Raw genomic sequence first — 15820 nt, 5'->3', positions numbered from 1 at the left:
GCTTTACACCATAAAAATAAATAAATAAAATAAAATAATTTTTAAAAAAATCTAATTACTGTTAATGCTTTTAGTTTACATATTTGCATTTTTGAAACTTAAAACATAAAACAAAAAAGAAAAAAATGAAAATAAGAATAGAAAACTTATACAGAAAGAATGCAGGATAAGAGATGAGCAAAGGAAAGTGAAGAACTGGTTAAAAAAGGAGAAGAGAAGCAGGAAGACCTAGATAAAGATAGCAGAATGGGCTTTTCAAATAAAGGTGGGTTAGCTGATCTCATGCACAGGTATCCCCCCCCCCAAATCACAGGTTTTTGATCCCAGATACAGACAAATCAGCCTGTATGCAGCCAACACCATACTCAACTTTAACAAAAATACCCATCTAAAGCTCCACAGCAACAGCAGCATCAATACTATTCAAACGAATACAAAGAAAACTAATTATAACAAACTATTTCTTTGATCACATTGAATAATACTTTTTTTCTTCTTTTCTTCTCATTTTGTAAAATGTGAAACTTACTTGATTTGTTTTGTCTCTGTAGATAAGTTATTCGTTTTCTGGCTAAAATGGATTTTATTGAAATAATTTCGTATTTTATATCCATACAAAAATTTGTCAAACTATCTAAACTTCTATTTCAATACCATTTGTAGATGAACCAAAAGTTAAAAAATGCCTAAAAATTACATACTGCAATGACTTTACAATGATTTGGGATTTAGCATATACACTGATATATATCATGAAGTTCAATGTTGGTTACAACCGAATCGTTTTAAGAGGCAAAATGTTTCAAACTGATAGGTCTGACCTGGGGGGGGAATTGTTTAAGGGCTAAAGTTTAATAACTGGAAATCCAATCCTCACTTTCTCATGGGGTGCCCCAGTAGTAGGTGAAAGAAAGTGTATCAAAAGTTCCTAGTAGGTCTGAATGCTCTTAGAGAATACAAACACAAAAGTAAGAAAGCAAAATTATGTGTAAAAGTATGCCAGTGGTTAGCGTATCTGCTCTCCAGCCAAAAGGCTGTGGGGTCGAATCCAAGCATAGGCATGGATGTTTGTGATTGTCCTCGGAAATACCAGCGGTGGTGGTCGGCGGTAGATGGCACTGGTGTAGTTGTAGTCAGTTGGTGGATTGAGTGGCAGAGACAGGAGTTATAGAGCAGGTGCTCTATAACTGCACTATGAGTCTTTGGACTCCCTGGAGGTGTCTAATAATAATAATAATAATAATAAAAGTAACTGAAAGTCATGGAGGGCAGGTAAGACAACAGCAGATAAATACCACAAAGGTAGCAAAATGTTCTGCAGGGTTTGAAAATATGAGAAATATAAAAGAGATTACTATAAAGGAATTAGAGATGATAAAGATAAGATATTCGAATGTCTTCAGTAATTACGATATCATCATCAATTTCTTGCTATGTATCCCCAAGGGATGTTCAGGTTACTATGACAGTATTGAATGATAAAGTTTACATTATTATTAATTTCTTATCAACAATTTATTTCCAAATCAATAATACTATATTATTTGTGAGCACTTCAATATTGTCATATCTAACATTTCGTGCTACTAAGGCACTTCTGATTGAATCAATCATAGGCATTTGTCTTCCTCTGGGTCTTGTTCTGCAAACTTGGAATCAAACATCTATTTTGCTAACATTTCCTCACCCATTCTTGAATGCTAATAATGTCAAGTTCCTTTCTAATATCTTCATTTTTAATATGATTCTGCCACTGATGCCATCAGCTTACTCCCCTAATTTTTTTTCAGAACCCTCATATCTGTGGTCTCTAGTCTTTGACTCAAGTGCTTTATTTCTAACCCAATAAGAGAAATTAGCCAAAACACCAAACCAGCAGTATACAAGATTTGGTGTTTTGGATAATTTCCTCTCTTATTCCATATGAATTTATTCAGCTGCTATAAAACATACCAGCTTTGCTCATTCTGTTGTCTATTTCCGGATTTAACTTGCCATCTTAACTCAAATCTGTGCTTAAATAGCTTATTTTACTTGTTCTATATAATTTCTCCATTCAGAAGGCAGCTGAAATTTTCTGTGCTCTTGCCTTTTCATAGTTTTGGTCTTTTAATTGCTGTTTTCATGCCAAATTTGTTACTGCTGTCATTCAATTTAGTTAAAGAATCCTGGAGACTTGCTTTGGATGTGTTTAGGAGTACAACTTCATCTGCATAAAGCAAAGAGCTAAGTTTGGCAATCTCTTTCACAATGTGATCCATACAGATAATGAATAAGAGTGAAGATAATGTGAATCCTTGTCTTATCCCTAATTTTACATCAAACTATCTTCTGGTATATCCTTCAATTCTAACTGCTAACTGACAACTTAAATACAGACTAAATAATTCCATTTACCCCATATAATTGTAGTGTATTGAAAAGCTTTTCTCTGGGCACCTTGTCATATGCCTTTTCCAGATTCTTGTCATGTTCCCACGAATAATCAACTATTTGTCTTAAAGTGAAAATCTGATCTTGACAACCTCTATTTAGCCTTAACCCAGCATGTTCTTCTCCAAGTTTATATCTTCCATAATCTTTCTCAACCTCTTTTCAAATGTGCTTGCATCAATCTTACTTGTAACACTCACATTCAGTTTATTCCTTTTTTTTTTTTTTTTTTTATAGATAGGTACTCTGAGAACTCTACTCCAATTATTGGAAATTCGACCTTCTGACCAGGCATTCTGAATTATTCAGTATAGCCACAGCAGAACTTTTATACCTCCATATTTTGGCATTTTTGGTTGAATATCATCTACTACAGCTGCATTTATACATTTCAAGTTTTTTGACAGCTTTTTCTATCTCAAGTATTGATAAGTACTCCTCTTTGCGCTGCTACTGGAAATTTTCTAGTACAGTTCTGTCACTGTTTCATTCATTTAACAGTCTTTAATTACTCCAATAATTACTCCAGACATCTTCTACAGTTTTCATGTCACCTTTATCATCATTGATTCCTTTTACTCTTTCATTCATTTCTAAGCTTCTTTACTAGCCTCTAGAACATTTTGCAGCCTTCTTGATATTTATTTTCCATGCTCTTACCAAAATTCTTTCCATGACTATCGTGTAGCTACTTTTACACATAACTTAGCTCTCTTACATTTTTCTTTGTATTCTCGTAAGGTATCTACCGACTTATTTGCTATGAACTTTTGGTATGTTTTCTTCTTTTCCAGGACTACTTCTTTAACTTCTGTGTCCAACATGGTGTTCTTATTTGTCTATCCTTGCAGACAACTTCACCACATACCTCTCTAGCTGAATGAATCAATGTTTTCTTCAGAATTTTCCAATGAGACTCCAAGGTTTGGTTCTTGTTTTCATTTTGTTTCATTTTTTCTTCAATAATATTTGTATAGTTGAGTCTACAATTTACCTGTAAAAGCTACTCAACTTTCATTCTTTTTAAAACTTTCTTAAATACTGTTCTTTTCAATGTGATATCCATTTTTTATCCAGCTTAGTACTAAGTAATCGTCACTTCCAATTTCAAATCCTCTGTATACACTCTTGTATCCTGAAAAAGTATGATCATATCACTATCAACAATGATGTAGTCAATGTGGCTTTTCTTATTTATTGTGTCTTCTCTCCATGTGAACTTGTGCACATCTTTATGTTGAAATATGGTGTTAATAATGACTAGTTCATGTCCTGAGCATAAGTCCAATAAACACCATTATTATTAGCTTTGCCTTTTTCTCCAAATTTTCCAAAAATCTACCTATATGACTGGTGGGATTTATTTCCTTCTCTGCTATTCAGATCTCCAACAAGGACCACTTTTTCCATTTTCTTTATGTCATCTTCTTGAAAATTTCCTCCACTTCTTCTTTAGAAGAACATTCTGTGGGACCACAGGCAGAAATAAGTTTCATTGTCCAGTTCCACTTTTGAAGCTTGCTCACATAACTCTACTTGAAACTGCCTTCCAATCAAGAAATCTCTACTTCTTCCTTTCCTTGATGATTATTGCCTGAAATAACATTCTATACTTATTTAGTAAGATCTCACCTGTTTTTGTTTTCTTTGTTTCAGTGATGCCAATTATGTTTACATGGTACTTTTCCAATTTTTCTACACGTTTGATTCCCTTTCTATTAATACTCCTAATACTTCTTCATTGAGTTGGAGCTTGTTCCAGTAGCTGACTTTTCACTGTTTGCCCTCATTCCTAGACAAAAACAGAAGGAGACTTTTTAACCAGGCAACACCTGAGCTCGAATGAAATCTCATCATGTTGTACCATCTTATGCATTTGTGGTTTAAGCCAATAGAGAGTACAACTTGGTTGGCTAAGTCCCAAATTGCCAGCCCATCTTTGTTTGTTCAGTATCCGATTGATACTTACTAAAGGGGCTCACTAATGGTTGGTGGTATTAGGAGAGTAACAGAGCCAACAAATGAATTTGATAGAATGGGGAAAATAGATTTTCAGTCCAAGAAGATCAACAAGAGTCGATTTAAATTAGGAAACTCACTAACATGGTATAAACATATGCACAAATACCACAAATGAGTGGGTGGATAAGGCAGCTAGCATCCTAAGGAACAACTCCCTACCCTCTTTGTTCAGGTATGTACAAGGTTCCTTGTTCTTGTAACTTGTCATTTTACTATTTGTACAATGTGCTACACTACAGACCAAACAAAAAAAAAAAAAAAAATTATGGAGTTTTCAGTAGTTTGTTATAGTGGGGGAGTTTGATATGAATATGTCGGCTGTAATGAGAGCTGAATGTATTACAGATCTGAGACTGCAACTTAGAATCTATCAAATATAGAACTGAATTGGCTGAACAAATTTAAGCATACATTCAAGGCACAAGGCAAAATCCCCAGCTTCTTGCTCAGCCTTCACTACAACCCATAATAACTATAAAAAATCATCGCCAAATCCAAAGCAAACTTCATAAGGACCAAATACATAAAAGCAAACGGCAGTCAAGCCTTCTGGTCCCTTTCTTAGGTTGTTGGACACAACTCTGCTCTTCTTTGTTTCCCTCTGTTCTCACATCATGATGGTACAATGGTGAAGGTAAGACAGATTTCTTGGAGTCAGTCTTTCCTCTAACTCTTCTATAAATGATCAGATAAATCTGCTCCCACTATACTACAAACTGTGCACAACATGTTTTCTCTGATCTTTCACAAAACAAAACAACAAAAAAAATTCTCAGTAATCCAGATACTAATAAGTCTTCTGATCCAAATGGCATTTCTCCAACTTTCTAAAAACTTTAGATCCAGAATTAATAATCATCCTGTATTGCCTATGCAAGCTCATCCTCATCTGATGTCATACTACCTTGCAGCACATGGAATCAAGCCTTTATCTAGTTTATTGCAAAACCAGGAAATAAAAGTCAGTCATTACTTATCATCCTATTGCTCTCACCTCAATAATTTTGAAAGTAATAGAAAAGGTCACTAATGTCCAATTGTTTCACTACCTAGAAGCTTAGCAGTTAATTAGTGATCCCCAATATGGATTCTGCCATTCTTATTCCATGGCAGATCTCCTAGCTAACCTTATCCACCTTTGAACACAAACCAAGTTTAGAGAAATTCTCATGGTTCTTCGTGGTATTTCCAAAGAATATTATGAAGTCAGGTATCAAGACCTTCCTAGCAATGCCATCTGTTGTTGTTGTTTTTTTTCCCTCTCTCTCTCTCTCTTCCCTGCCTTTGAGACTGAATTGCCAGCTTCTTCTCTGGTCATTCACTGTATATTATGGTAGTTCCATGAATCAATTTTTCTGACAAACACTGTTTCTGCATTTATGTCTTTTCTTCTAGGTATTGTTCATGGGTACTTTTCCACCATACTGACCACCACTATTTTTCAGCACATTCTTACCTAACCAATCATGTAAGAACAGAAGCAGCCACTAGTCAACATCCATATATAAACAATTCAAGCTCCAAACTTATGAAACCAATTTTTTATCCACTTCCTTTTCACTCTATCTGTTCTTTGGAATATCTTCCTCACATTGTTTCCTCCCAGTGACTCAACTCCCAGTTTTTTAAAAACATACTAGCAAGTTCTTTCTTTCTTTCAATCCACATGCACACACTTGGCACTTTGTGTTATAGGTCTTATAACCTCTTATGTGTGGGTTTAATATTAAAAAAAATTAATTAAATACAGAAGTAAAAATATTTCATCAAAACTAAAAATCAAACTCTACTAGAGCATCATTATCCCAACCTATTCAGATGAAATATAGAGAATCAACAAGGGAAAATCAACGCAGTGGGCATGGAAGTTTGTGATTGTCTGTGGAAATACTAGTGGTGGTGGTCGGCAGTAGATGGCATTGGTGTAGTTGTGGTCAGTTGGTGGATGAGTGGTGGAGACAGTTGTAGAGCAGGTGCCCTCCCTCAATAAGTCTTTGGACTCCCTGGAGGTGTCGTATAAAAATAAAAATAAAATAAAAATAAAAAAAAGAGAAACTGATGACTTTTGAAATGGCTGAGAAAAATCATACCTTTTGAGTATATTATGCTGATGCAATACCAAAAAAAAAAAAAAAAAAAATCCCCCCCACCAATGTATGGACATGTTCAATATATGTCAAAAGATATCCATCAGTAGCTTTTCGTGGGAGAATTCAAGGCAGAAGACCATGCATTTATGACCCAGGAGAAATTAAATTATTAGTTTAAAGGAATATATTTCATTCTAAGTTTCTAAGAAATGACAAAAGAGAGCAGAAAATGGGGGGGGGGAATAATCAACAGGAATATGCTTACTGTGTATGTTCAATATATGTCAAAAGATATCCATCAGTAGCTTTTCGTGGGAGAATTCAAGGCAGAAGACCATGCATTTATGACCCAGGAGAAATTAAATTATTAGTTTAAAGGAATATATTTCATTCTCAAGTTTCTAAGAAATGACAAAAGAGAGCAGAAAATGGGGGGCGGGATAATCAACAGGAATGCTTACTGTGTATGTTCAGATAAAGAAGTTTTTGTTATAAGTATTATTTCATAGTCTCAAGTTTTGGTTGAGGATGATTGCTGCTGTATCCAGCAATCGTTCTCAAGAGTAACTAAAATGTAAAGATTGTAAATTAAAAGATGCACAGAAGAGATAAAACTTATAACCAACTGCTAATAAATACCCAAACTCCATACTACTGTGCAGTTCATTCTTGGGTATGTGGTCTCATGTTTGATGCTGTAGTATTCCTGTTTAATTGTTGTAACCTGCATGTGCACTATGGCACACATATAAATTCAGTGTCTTTAATGCATCCTAAAGTAGAAGTCCAAATGCTGCTTCAGGAAAGCTCTCATGTTATGATTCAAGATTTTGTTTTTGTGCATGGCTAATTTCTTTTAATTTATTTTTTAAGGGAAGTTATATTTGCAATTCTAAAAAAATAACATGACAACCAAATCTTTAGCTACTGTGTGTTTCTTTTCAACTGCATATATAGTTTATTAGTATAAAAAAAAAAAAAAAAATGAAAAGAAATATAGCCTGAGGCCTTGTAGGAATTTCATTCTCTTATAACTGTAAACATGAGTGTCTCTTCAAAGTAGCTGTCCATCCTTGTGAAAAGACGCCACAGAATGTTGAATCATACTCTGATGAACTTTCCTTATTTGGAATTCAACATCGAGCTCATTAAAGGCAGTGAATTTATACTACAGCACATATGAAGGTCTATCAAATACAAGACATGACATAAAAAATCAAATGCACTGGCTAGCTGGTTAAAACCATCAAAGCTGAATGTTTGATATCAGTTATTCATTTTGTCACTGCGTACATATTTAATATATAGTCTTTGCTTTTCATTTATTCCTAAGGAAAGTATGCAAAAAAAATAGTAAATGATAGAGCAAACCAGACTTTTTGGATATGCATTACTCTCCCCCTGTTCCTGATACATTTTTAATTTCATCAAACTATGAAGATAATTACCTCATAAAGGCAGGTAATATGATACTGTTGACCACATCTTGAATCTTCACAAGCTGTATCTGGAACAGCACCTGCTAACTGATAAGAGTAGCATATACCACATTCGATAATGAAATTCTAAAAAAGAAATAAAGCAAATGTTAAATTGGCATTGGAAACTATCATACTATTTGATATTATAGGTGAGAGCTTAAAAAAAAAAAATCTTGGCAGTCAAATTATAGAGAAGAAGGATAAAATATCTATAATTCTTATGTAACTACAGGCAAATTGTGGTTTGCACAAAAAATTCAGTTTCTAAAATGGATCATAACTGAAAAATCCATCATCAAAATTAAAAAAAGATTGAGAAAGACAAAATTACAGTACCTCTTTGGGACTATGTGACACAAGGTCATTCACAATGAGAGTCATATATGCTTCATAAAACCTTTGTAACTATGATTACACAAATGTGAAGTTTTTAAGGGCAAATTTTAATTTTGCCTATTTCTTGAGAATTATGAATACTTTTCTTCTATCAAATTGTAAGAGATAACAATGGATCAGACTGAACTGCTCATTATGGCAATATAACATGAATTTTCTGTACTGAAGGAGTTAAATCTATTTCCAAGCTATGTTATATGTTCCAATGTGTTTTTATCTGTTTTGTGAATAAAAAACATGAGTTTGTGGGAGAGGAAATCTTGACACTACCAATGAGAGCAACTAACCTTCAGTTAAAATTCCCTATAAATATTCATTATGTCCTATGGAGGATATGAACTCACATGATATATTATTATATACAATGATATTTCATATTACCATGTTATAAATATAGTTGTATTGAATTATTTGGCTGATATGGATAAATTATATTTACTTAATATGACATTTTTTTTTAAGAAACACATCTTGGAACATCTCTCACTTTAAGTTAAGAATTAGTATGACTTACGAAAAGAATTAAAACTAAATTTAATGCACGAAAGAAAATTCGCCCACAGATATTCTGTAATAGGCATGATAATAATTTTTAGAGCTTTCTTTTTCTTTTTAAAAAAAAAAAAGTTTAATTGATAATTATTTTTTCAAGTGTTTCACAAACCATAGAGCTTAGTATAATTATTGTAGATGCATGTAATAGATGCACAGTGACTGACAAATTTAAAGAAATCTGGTATTTGATCCTTACTATCAAGCAAAAAGCCACGGCGATGAAATAAAATGAGGGCATAATGAAACTGTTTAATGAATATCATTCACATGAACTTTATTTCATGCAAAATTTTTGGTCAAGTAAAAGGCAATCACCAGTTCAAACAAACACAGTTTCAAAGGTATCAAAATGAGCAGAGATGAATGTCATATTTCAAGTTACATGTGTAACAATAAAACTTGTGACTTATTTGTATCACATTACAGATATAAGACAGGTCTGACATGCCATTAGCCTGACAGGAAATAAAGAAATAAACATGTTTTGAAGTCAAAACAAAAGTATAGGTACCTGTCAGGAAATATTTCTTATTAACTAATTGCATGAAGCCAAATGTCTAAAGAATCAGCACAACAAATTTTCAATATTATACAAAATTTTAATGACTGAATGAGAAAAAGAACTATTCATTCGAAATTTACATTAGATACAGAAAAAGCTGTTTATCTTATCTCAAGTCATGCTATTACTAAAGATGAATTTAGTAATTTTTTAGTTAAAGATTATGATTATGCAGTTATATCAAAGCAGGTTCCTATTACAGTTGTCCTTCATAGGATTGATTAAGATTACACAAAATGCCATTTAATAATGCAAGTAAAATATGTCTTGAAGTTGCCCAAATTTTATATAAAGATGCCCCCCCCCAAATTATCTCAGTATGAATCCAAAGCATTTTCCTCTTTTAAAAGGAACAATAACATAACTCATGCAAATAAAGAAAAAGCAGCAGTTATGCAAGTTTTCTGTAATGAATAATACAGAAAACATTCATTATTACTAAGACATTCTACTTACTGTATCTCAAGAGACCTTACTCAATCACATGAGGACATAATCACAGATCAAGAAATTAAGCAGACTATCAGACAAATCAAAAATAACAACGTGTGGATAGGCTTATGTGTTCATCAGACATGTTGTAATAGATTTCACGGTATGATATGAACACAGATGGATAAGAAAATAACTATTTATTAACTTAAAAGCTAATATTTCGCTGGTATTATATCCAGCATCTTCAGAGCACACAACACAAAGTTTGTTACAAATGCAAGACAACACAATCCGGTGTAACAGTGGGGCTAGTATAAGTAATTGCAGCATGCAACACAAGACTAAAGTCCTAATATGGTGCCATGTAGGTTCAAAAAAAAAAAAAAAAAAAAAAAAAAAAAAAAAAAAAAAAATTCAAAGTTTTGAAATAATATAATAAAATAAAATAAAAGTAATAAATATTAATTTGGTCTTAGGATGACTGTCTCACAAATCTTTGGTAGATTTATACAGCCATACTTGTTAAGGTTTGGAGTATGTTTTAAGGCTTCTGTTGATTCCAGGAACAACCTCTCTGACTTATAGAAGCTTCTGTGCATTACTTTTGTTTCTTTCCAATTGATCCTGTGTGCAGGGGTATCCAAAGCATGGTCTGGATACCCCTGCCATAGTGAAAGTGTCGGATATATTTTTTGTGTTCACTGAGGCGGATGTCCACAGTTCTTCCTGTCTGTCCGTAGCAGGTTTGATGGCAAGAACAGGGCACTTCATAGACTCCTGGATGTGATAAAGGAGTGCATTTGTCCTTAGGTGAACAGATGAGAGTTGCTAATTTTACATAAGGTTTAAATACTGTGCATAGTTGGTGTTTGCTAAGCACCCTAGATATCTTTTCAAAAAAATCCCTTTAATGTATGGGATGGTGATAGTTTTGTTGTAGTCTTCTGTGGTAGATAGAGGGGATTTCTGGGTAGCACTGGTTAAGAAGGTGTGACGTAGGTGAGAAAGTTCAGCAGTGAGAGTAACATCTTTGGAACAGATTGCTCTAGCTCTATGGGTTAGTGTTTTTAAGATACCATATTGGTGAGAAGGGTGATGGTGTGATTGTTTGTGTACGTATCTCCCTGTGTATGTGGGTTTTCTATAAACCGAAAATGATAGGGAACCTTCTGGAAGACGTGTGATCAGTGTGTCCTGGAAGGGAAGGCAGTCATTGGCTTCTAGTTCCACTGTAAAGTGGATTTTAGGGTGCTGGCTATTTAGATGCACTAAAAATGTATTCAATGTGTCTGGGCCATGTGGCCAAATAGCAAACACATCATCAACATAGCGTAGCCAGATACTAGGTTTAAGAGAGGCTGTGTTGGTAGCTAATTTTTCCAGATGTTCTATGTAGAAGTTGGCTAAGGGGTGAGAAAGGGGTGAACCCATAGCTATCCCATCTAATTGTTTGTATACTTTCCCTTTCCATGTAAAATAACCTGCCTGTACTGTGAATTTAAATAGCTGAAATATATCTGGGGGAAATTGTGAACTTAGTAAGTTAAGTGTTTCAATCAGTGGTACCTTAGTGAATAATGAGGTGATATCAAACCTCACCATTAAGTCTGAACTATTTAAGGTGTGGTTTTCTGAAATACTTTTTAGGTGGGTAGAATTTTTAACAAAAGAGGAGAATTGTTTGTGTAAGTGGTTAGTAATTTGGCTAAATGTTTAGCTAGTTTATATGTAGGACTGTTTATACTATATACAATAGGAAGCAAAGGTGTACCTTGTTTGTGTATTTTAGGAGCACCATATATTCTGGGTGTTTTAACGTGCAAGGGTTTGAGTTTTTTGACAATTTCTTTTGGCCAGGGAGTGATTTTGTTCAGTAACTTGCACACCTTATTCTTTTGTGAGTTGGTGGGATCTCGATCTATGATTTGATATGTAGACCAGTCTTGGAGCAGTGCATGCATTTTGCTTTCATATTCTGTTGTATCCAATACTACAGTGGTGGCGTTTCCTTTGTCTGATTTGGTTATTGTAATGTGGTTATTATTGCATAGTTCTTTTAGAGCTATTATTTCTTTATGTGCGATATTATTTTTGGGAGGCTTAGAATGGATAAGGATATTGGCCACGTCTAACCTAATTTATTGGCTATAGCTGGAGGCAAGTGGTAAATCCCGCGTTCAATGGAAGCCATTATTTTGGTTTTAGGCACATCTTTAGGAGTAACGGCAAAATTGTGTCCAAGACTTAATGCACTCGTGGCCTCTTTGGATAAGGTTGTCGATGATAGGTTCACAACGATGCCATCTTGATGAAATTGCGGCCGCTGCGTAACATTGCGTTGCTGGAGGATTTCAAATATTTTCCGGTGTCAGTTTTTAACTTTAGCAAATTCTTTATTGGCTGTCGAGTCGGAGATTCTATCCAAGATATCCCATAGCTCTGGGTTCAAAATGTCAGATAATATATCATGTAGTACACTGATGGAGGAATTTATTTTTGAAAGTTCTTGGCGAGTAGCGTATACCTGTTCTCGTAATAGTGCTAAACTCGCTCTTTTATAAATACATTGGGCTTTGGACAAGTGAAACCTGTTCCTAATTTTTATCAAATTGATATCTCAGCACTCCTTTATCACATCCAGGAGTCTATGAAGTGCCTTGTTCTTGCCATCAAGCCTACTACAGGCAGACAGGAAGAACTGTGGACATCCGCCTCAGTGAACACAAAAGATATATCCGACACTTTCGCTATGGCAAGTCGGGTCTGGCAGACCATGCTTTGGATACCCCTGCAGACAGGATCAATTGGAAAGAAACAAATGTAATGCAGAGAAGCTTCTAAAAGTCAGAGAGGTTGTTCCTGGAATTGTGGGGGGGGGGGGGGGTGGGGGGGGGGGGGGGTGGGGGGGGGGGGGGGTGGGGGGGGGGGGGGGTGGGGGGGGGGGGGGGTGGGGGGGGGGGGGGGTGGGGGGGGGGGGGGGTGGGGGGGGGGGGGGGTGGGGGGGGGGGGGGGTGGGGGGGGGGGGGGGTGGGGGGGGGGGGGGGTGGGGGGGGGGGGGGGTGGGGGGGGGGGGGGGTGGGGGGGGGGGGGGGTGGGGGGGGGGGGGGGTGGGGGGGGGGGGGGGTGGGGGGGGGGGGGGGTGGGGGGGGGGGGGGGTGGGGGGGGGGGGGGGTGGGGGGGGGGGGGGGTGGGGGGGGGGGGGGGTGGGGGGGGGGGGGGGTGGGGGGGGGGGGGGGTGGGGGGGGGGGGGGGTGGGGGGGGGGGGGGGTGGGGGGGGGGGGGGGTGGGGGGGGGGGGGGGTGGGGGGGGGGGGGGGTGGGGGGGGGGGGGGGTGGGGGGGGGGGGGGGTGGGGGGGGGGGGGGGTGACACCAAATGACATCATTAGGTTGATTAAACTCACAATATCCGCCAACTTCTTTAAATTCAACAACTCCTTATATGTTCAAATTTTCGGTCTCCCAATGAGCCAAAACATCAGTGGACAATTAGCGGAGTTATTCCTGCCGCACATTGAATCACTTCTACTCCACCCTTAACCCCCCCCAGCATCACCTTCTATGGCAGATACGTAGACGATATTCTATGCATTGGCAAACCCTCACACATCTCCGCCTTACAAACATCCCTCAACAATTTGAGCAACAGACTACAATTCACCATGGAAACAGAACAGAACAAATCCATCAATTTCTTAAATCTTACATTAATCAGAAGCCATAACAGAATTGCCACGAAGATATTTCACAAGCCCACACATGTCGGAAACTACCTCCATTTCAATTCATACCACCCATATTCCGTTAAAAATTCAGTCATCCTATCACAATTTATCAATGCTTACAAATTCTCCACCAACAGCAATTTTCTTAACACTGAACTCAAGTATTTAACACAGGTTTTCAAAAATCGAAACTTCCCCACACATCTAATAAATTACGCGAACTTTACAGCAAAATGCCGTCTTAACAATAATACAACAAAAGCAGACTTCCTGACACGCATGGTCATCAAATTGCCATACATCCAAAACACATACAAGGCTTACAAATACATTTTCAAAAACACGAACTATAAGCTAGTATTCACCACAAACCATAAATTAGGAACTTTCCTAAAACCTACTAAATCTCTCACTCATAAAGAATTATTCGAACACCACAACGTAGTCTACAAATTCCCTTGTCAAAAAGACTGTGACGTCACCTACACGGGCTCTACAATTAGGTCGTTATGGACTAGACTACAAGAGCACTTCAGGGACTGCAATATTCCCATTCCAGAATATCTGAACACGAAAAAACATCGCAACATCAAAAAGAAAAACAAACCACAGAATACAGGGAAGACTGAAATTGCAGCTCACGCCCTTGAACTAAAACACATCCCCCAAATTGACAAAGCCATAATCATTGACAAACAAGAAAATGAAACGATGCTTAGAATATCCGAAACTATTGCCATAAAATGTGATGGTAATTCTATCAACGTCCACCGCCCCTACCTAATTTCCGAATGTTGGACGATCCAAAACTTACAAATTAAGCCACGCCTCCGGCCATTTAGCAACAACAAATGCCCAAATTTGGCAGACACATCTTGCAGCCTTGACATAGCCCTACAGTCATTCCCAAAAGTTCCGACGATGACCGAAACGGTCCACACCCCGTAAACCCTTGCCCCAGTTTCCACATAAGGATACCCTTCCCCTTCCTTTCCCCCCTCTCCCCACAACAAAATAATATATATATATATTTATATATATATTATTAATAGTAACCCGGGTTCCCAAACTTTTTTCCCGTGTCCCAAGTACATCCCCATGTCTTTTCCCTCTCTTCCCCCCCCCTTCCACAAGAGCTTGGATTTAGAAGGCATCTTTAAACCAAAATCAAGGTATGTACATAATTTTTCAACATTTTTTATTCTGCCATAATTGCCTTCTACACTCGCCCGTAATGTCCTAAATTATATATATATACCCCATTTGAGTTATGTTAGCCAATGTATTAAATATAAGGAACACACCTAAACAAAAACAGGCTAAAATAGCCGTTAATTATATTAACAAACATTTAATTTTAAAATCACAAATTATACACTTAAGATCAAAATACTAAATAAGTTATTATAAACACTTCAGCCTTTCTGATAATAAAGTCATGCAAACTCAGACAATGGTAATTCTGTTATCTGTAATACAGTCTTCTCACAGTTCTTTAAGTTCTAAATACAATAAAATCGTAGTAACACCACTTTACAAGCAAACACCTTTAAATTTACACTTCAGCTAATTTCTGAAATAGTTACTGTTAGTATAGGGATATTCTAGGATGAAACTCACACACTTCTCTGTATAGGAATATTAATCCACGCGTATTAATGGTTGGAATAATCTTACCGATAATCTTCTATCTTCATCTACTTATACATTTACACCTTTTACAACTGTAATCACTTTAAACAGTAAACGGCACTCATTAAATAAATTCTTCTAAGCAATAACTGAATTAATCTTCTGTCACAATACACATAAACAAACGTTGTTGCATAAAGTACTACTGATCACTCATGAAATAAGGCAATACACAATAATTCCTTAACTTTAGGTTTTATATGCACAGTTGTTCATTCCTCCGGCATTCGATTAATTCTTTAGGCACTATAATTCTAAGCACAGCTAACGGTAAACTTCAATTTTTACAGCCTCTACTATTCTAGTAACTCCGTGCTTTATTTCAAGATTCTGTGTGTCCTTGACAGGTCGGCCCTGAAATTAAATCTCAACTCAAGTAATCGCTAGTCTATCTGTAATCACTTAGTTATCTTCCATAGCTTTATTTGTTAT

At 36.5% G+C, this 15820-nt stretch overlaps 1 protein-coding gene across 3 annotated transcripts in view; it reads right to left on the bottom strand.

Moving 5' to 3' along the window:
* Positions 1-15820, bottom strand: part of Fancl (E3 ubiquitin-protein ligase Fancl) — a 305279-nt gene that overhangs the window by 21817 nt on the left and 267642 nt on the right. For all 3 annotated transcript variants that reach the window (XM_090399196.1, XM_090399198.1, XM_090399197.1), the window contains exon 12: positions 7994-8110. In XM_090399196.1, coding sequence (XP_090255322.1) covers positions 7994-8110 — 117 coding nt within the window. The remainder of the gene's footprint in view (positions 1-7993; positions 8111-15820) is intronic.

This window comes from Typopeltis vanoorti, chromosome 10 (genome assembly GCF_054136105.1).
Source record: "Typopeltis vanoorti isolate ZY-2024b chromosome 10, IOZ_Tvanoo_1.0, whole genome shotgun sequence".
NCBI classification, from domain to species: domain Eukaryota; kingdom Metazoa; phylum Arthropoda; class Arachnida; order Uropygi; family Thelyphonidae; genus Typopeltis; species Typopeltis vanoorti.
This window is presented reverse-complemented; position numbering and strand designations above follow the sequence as displayed.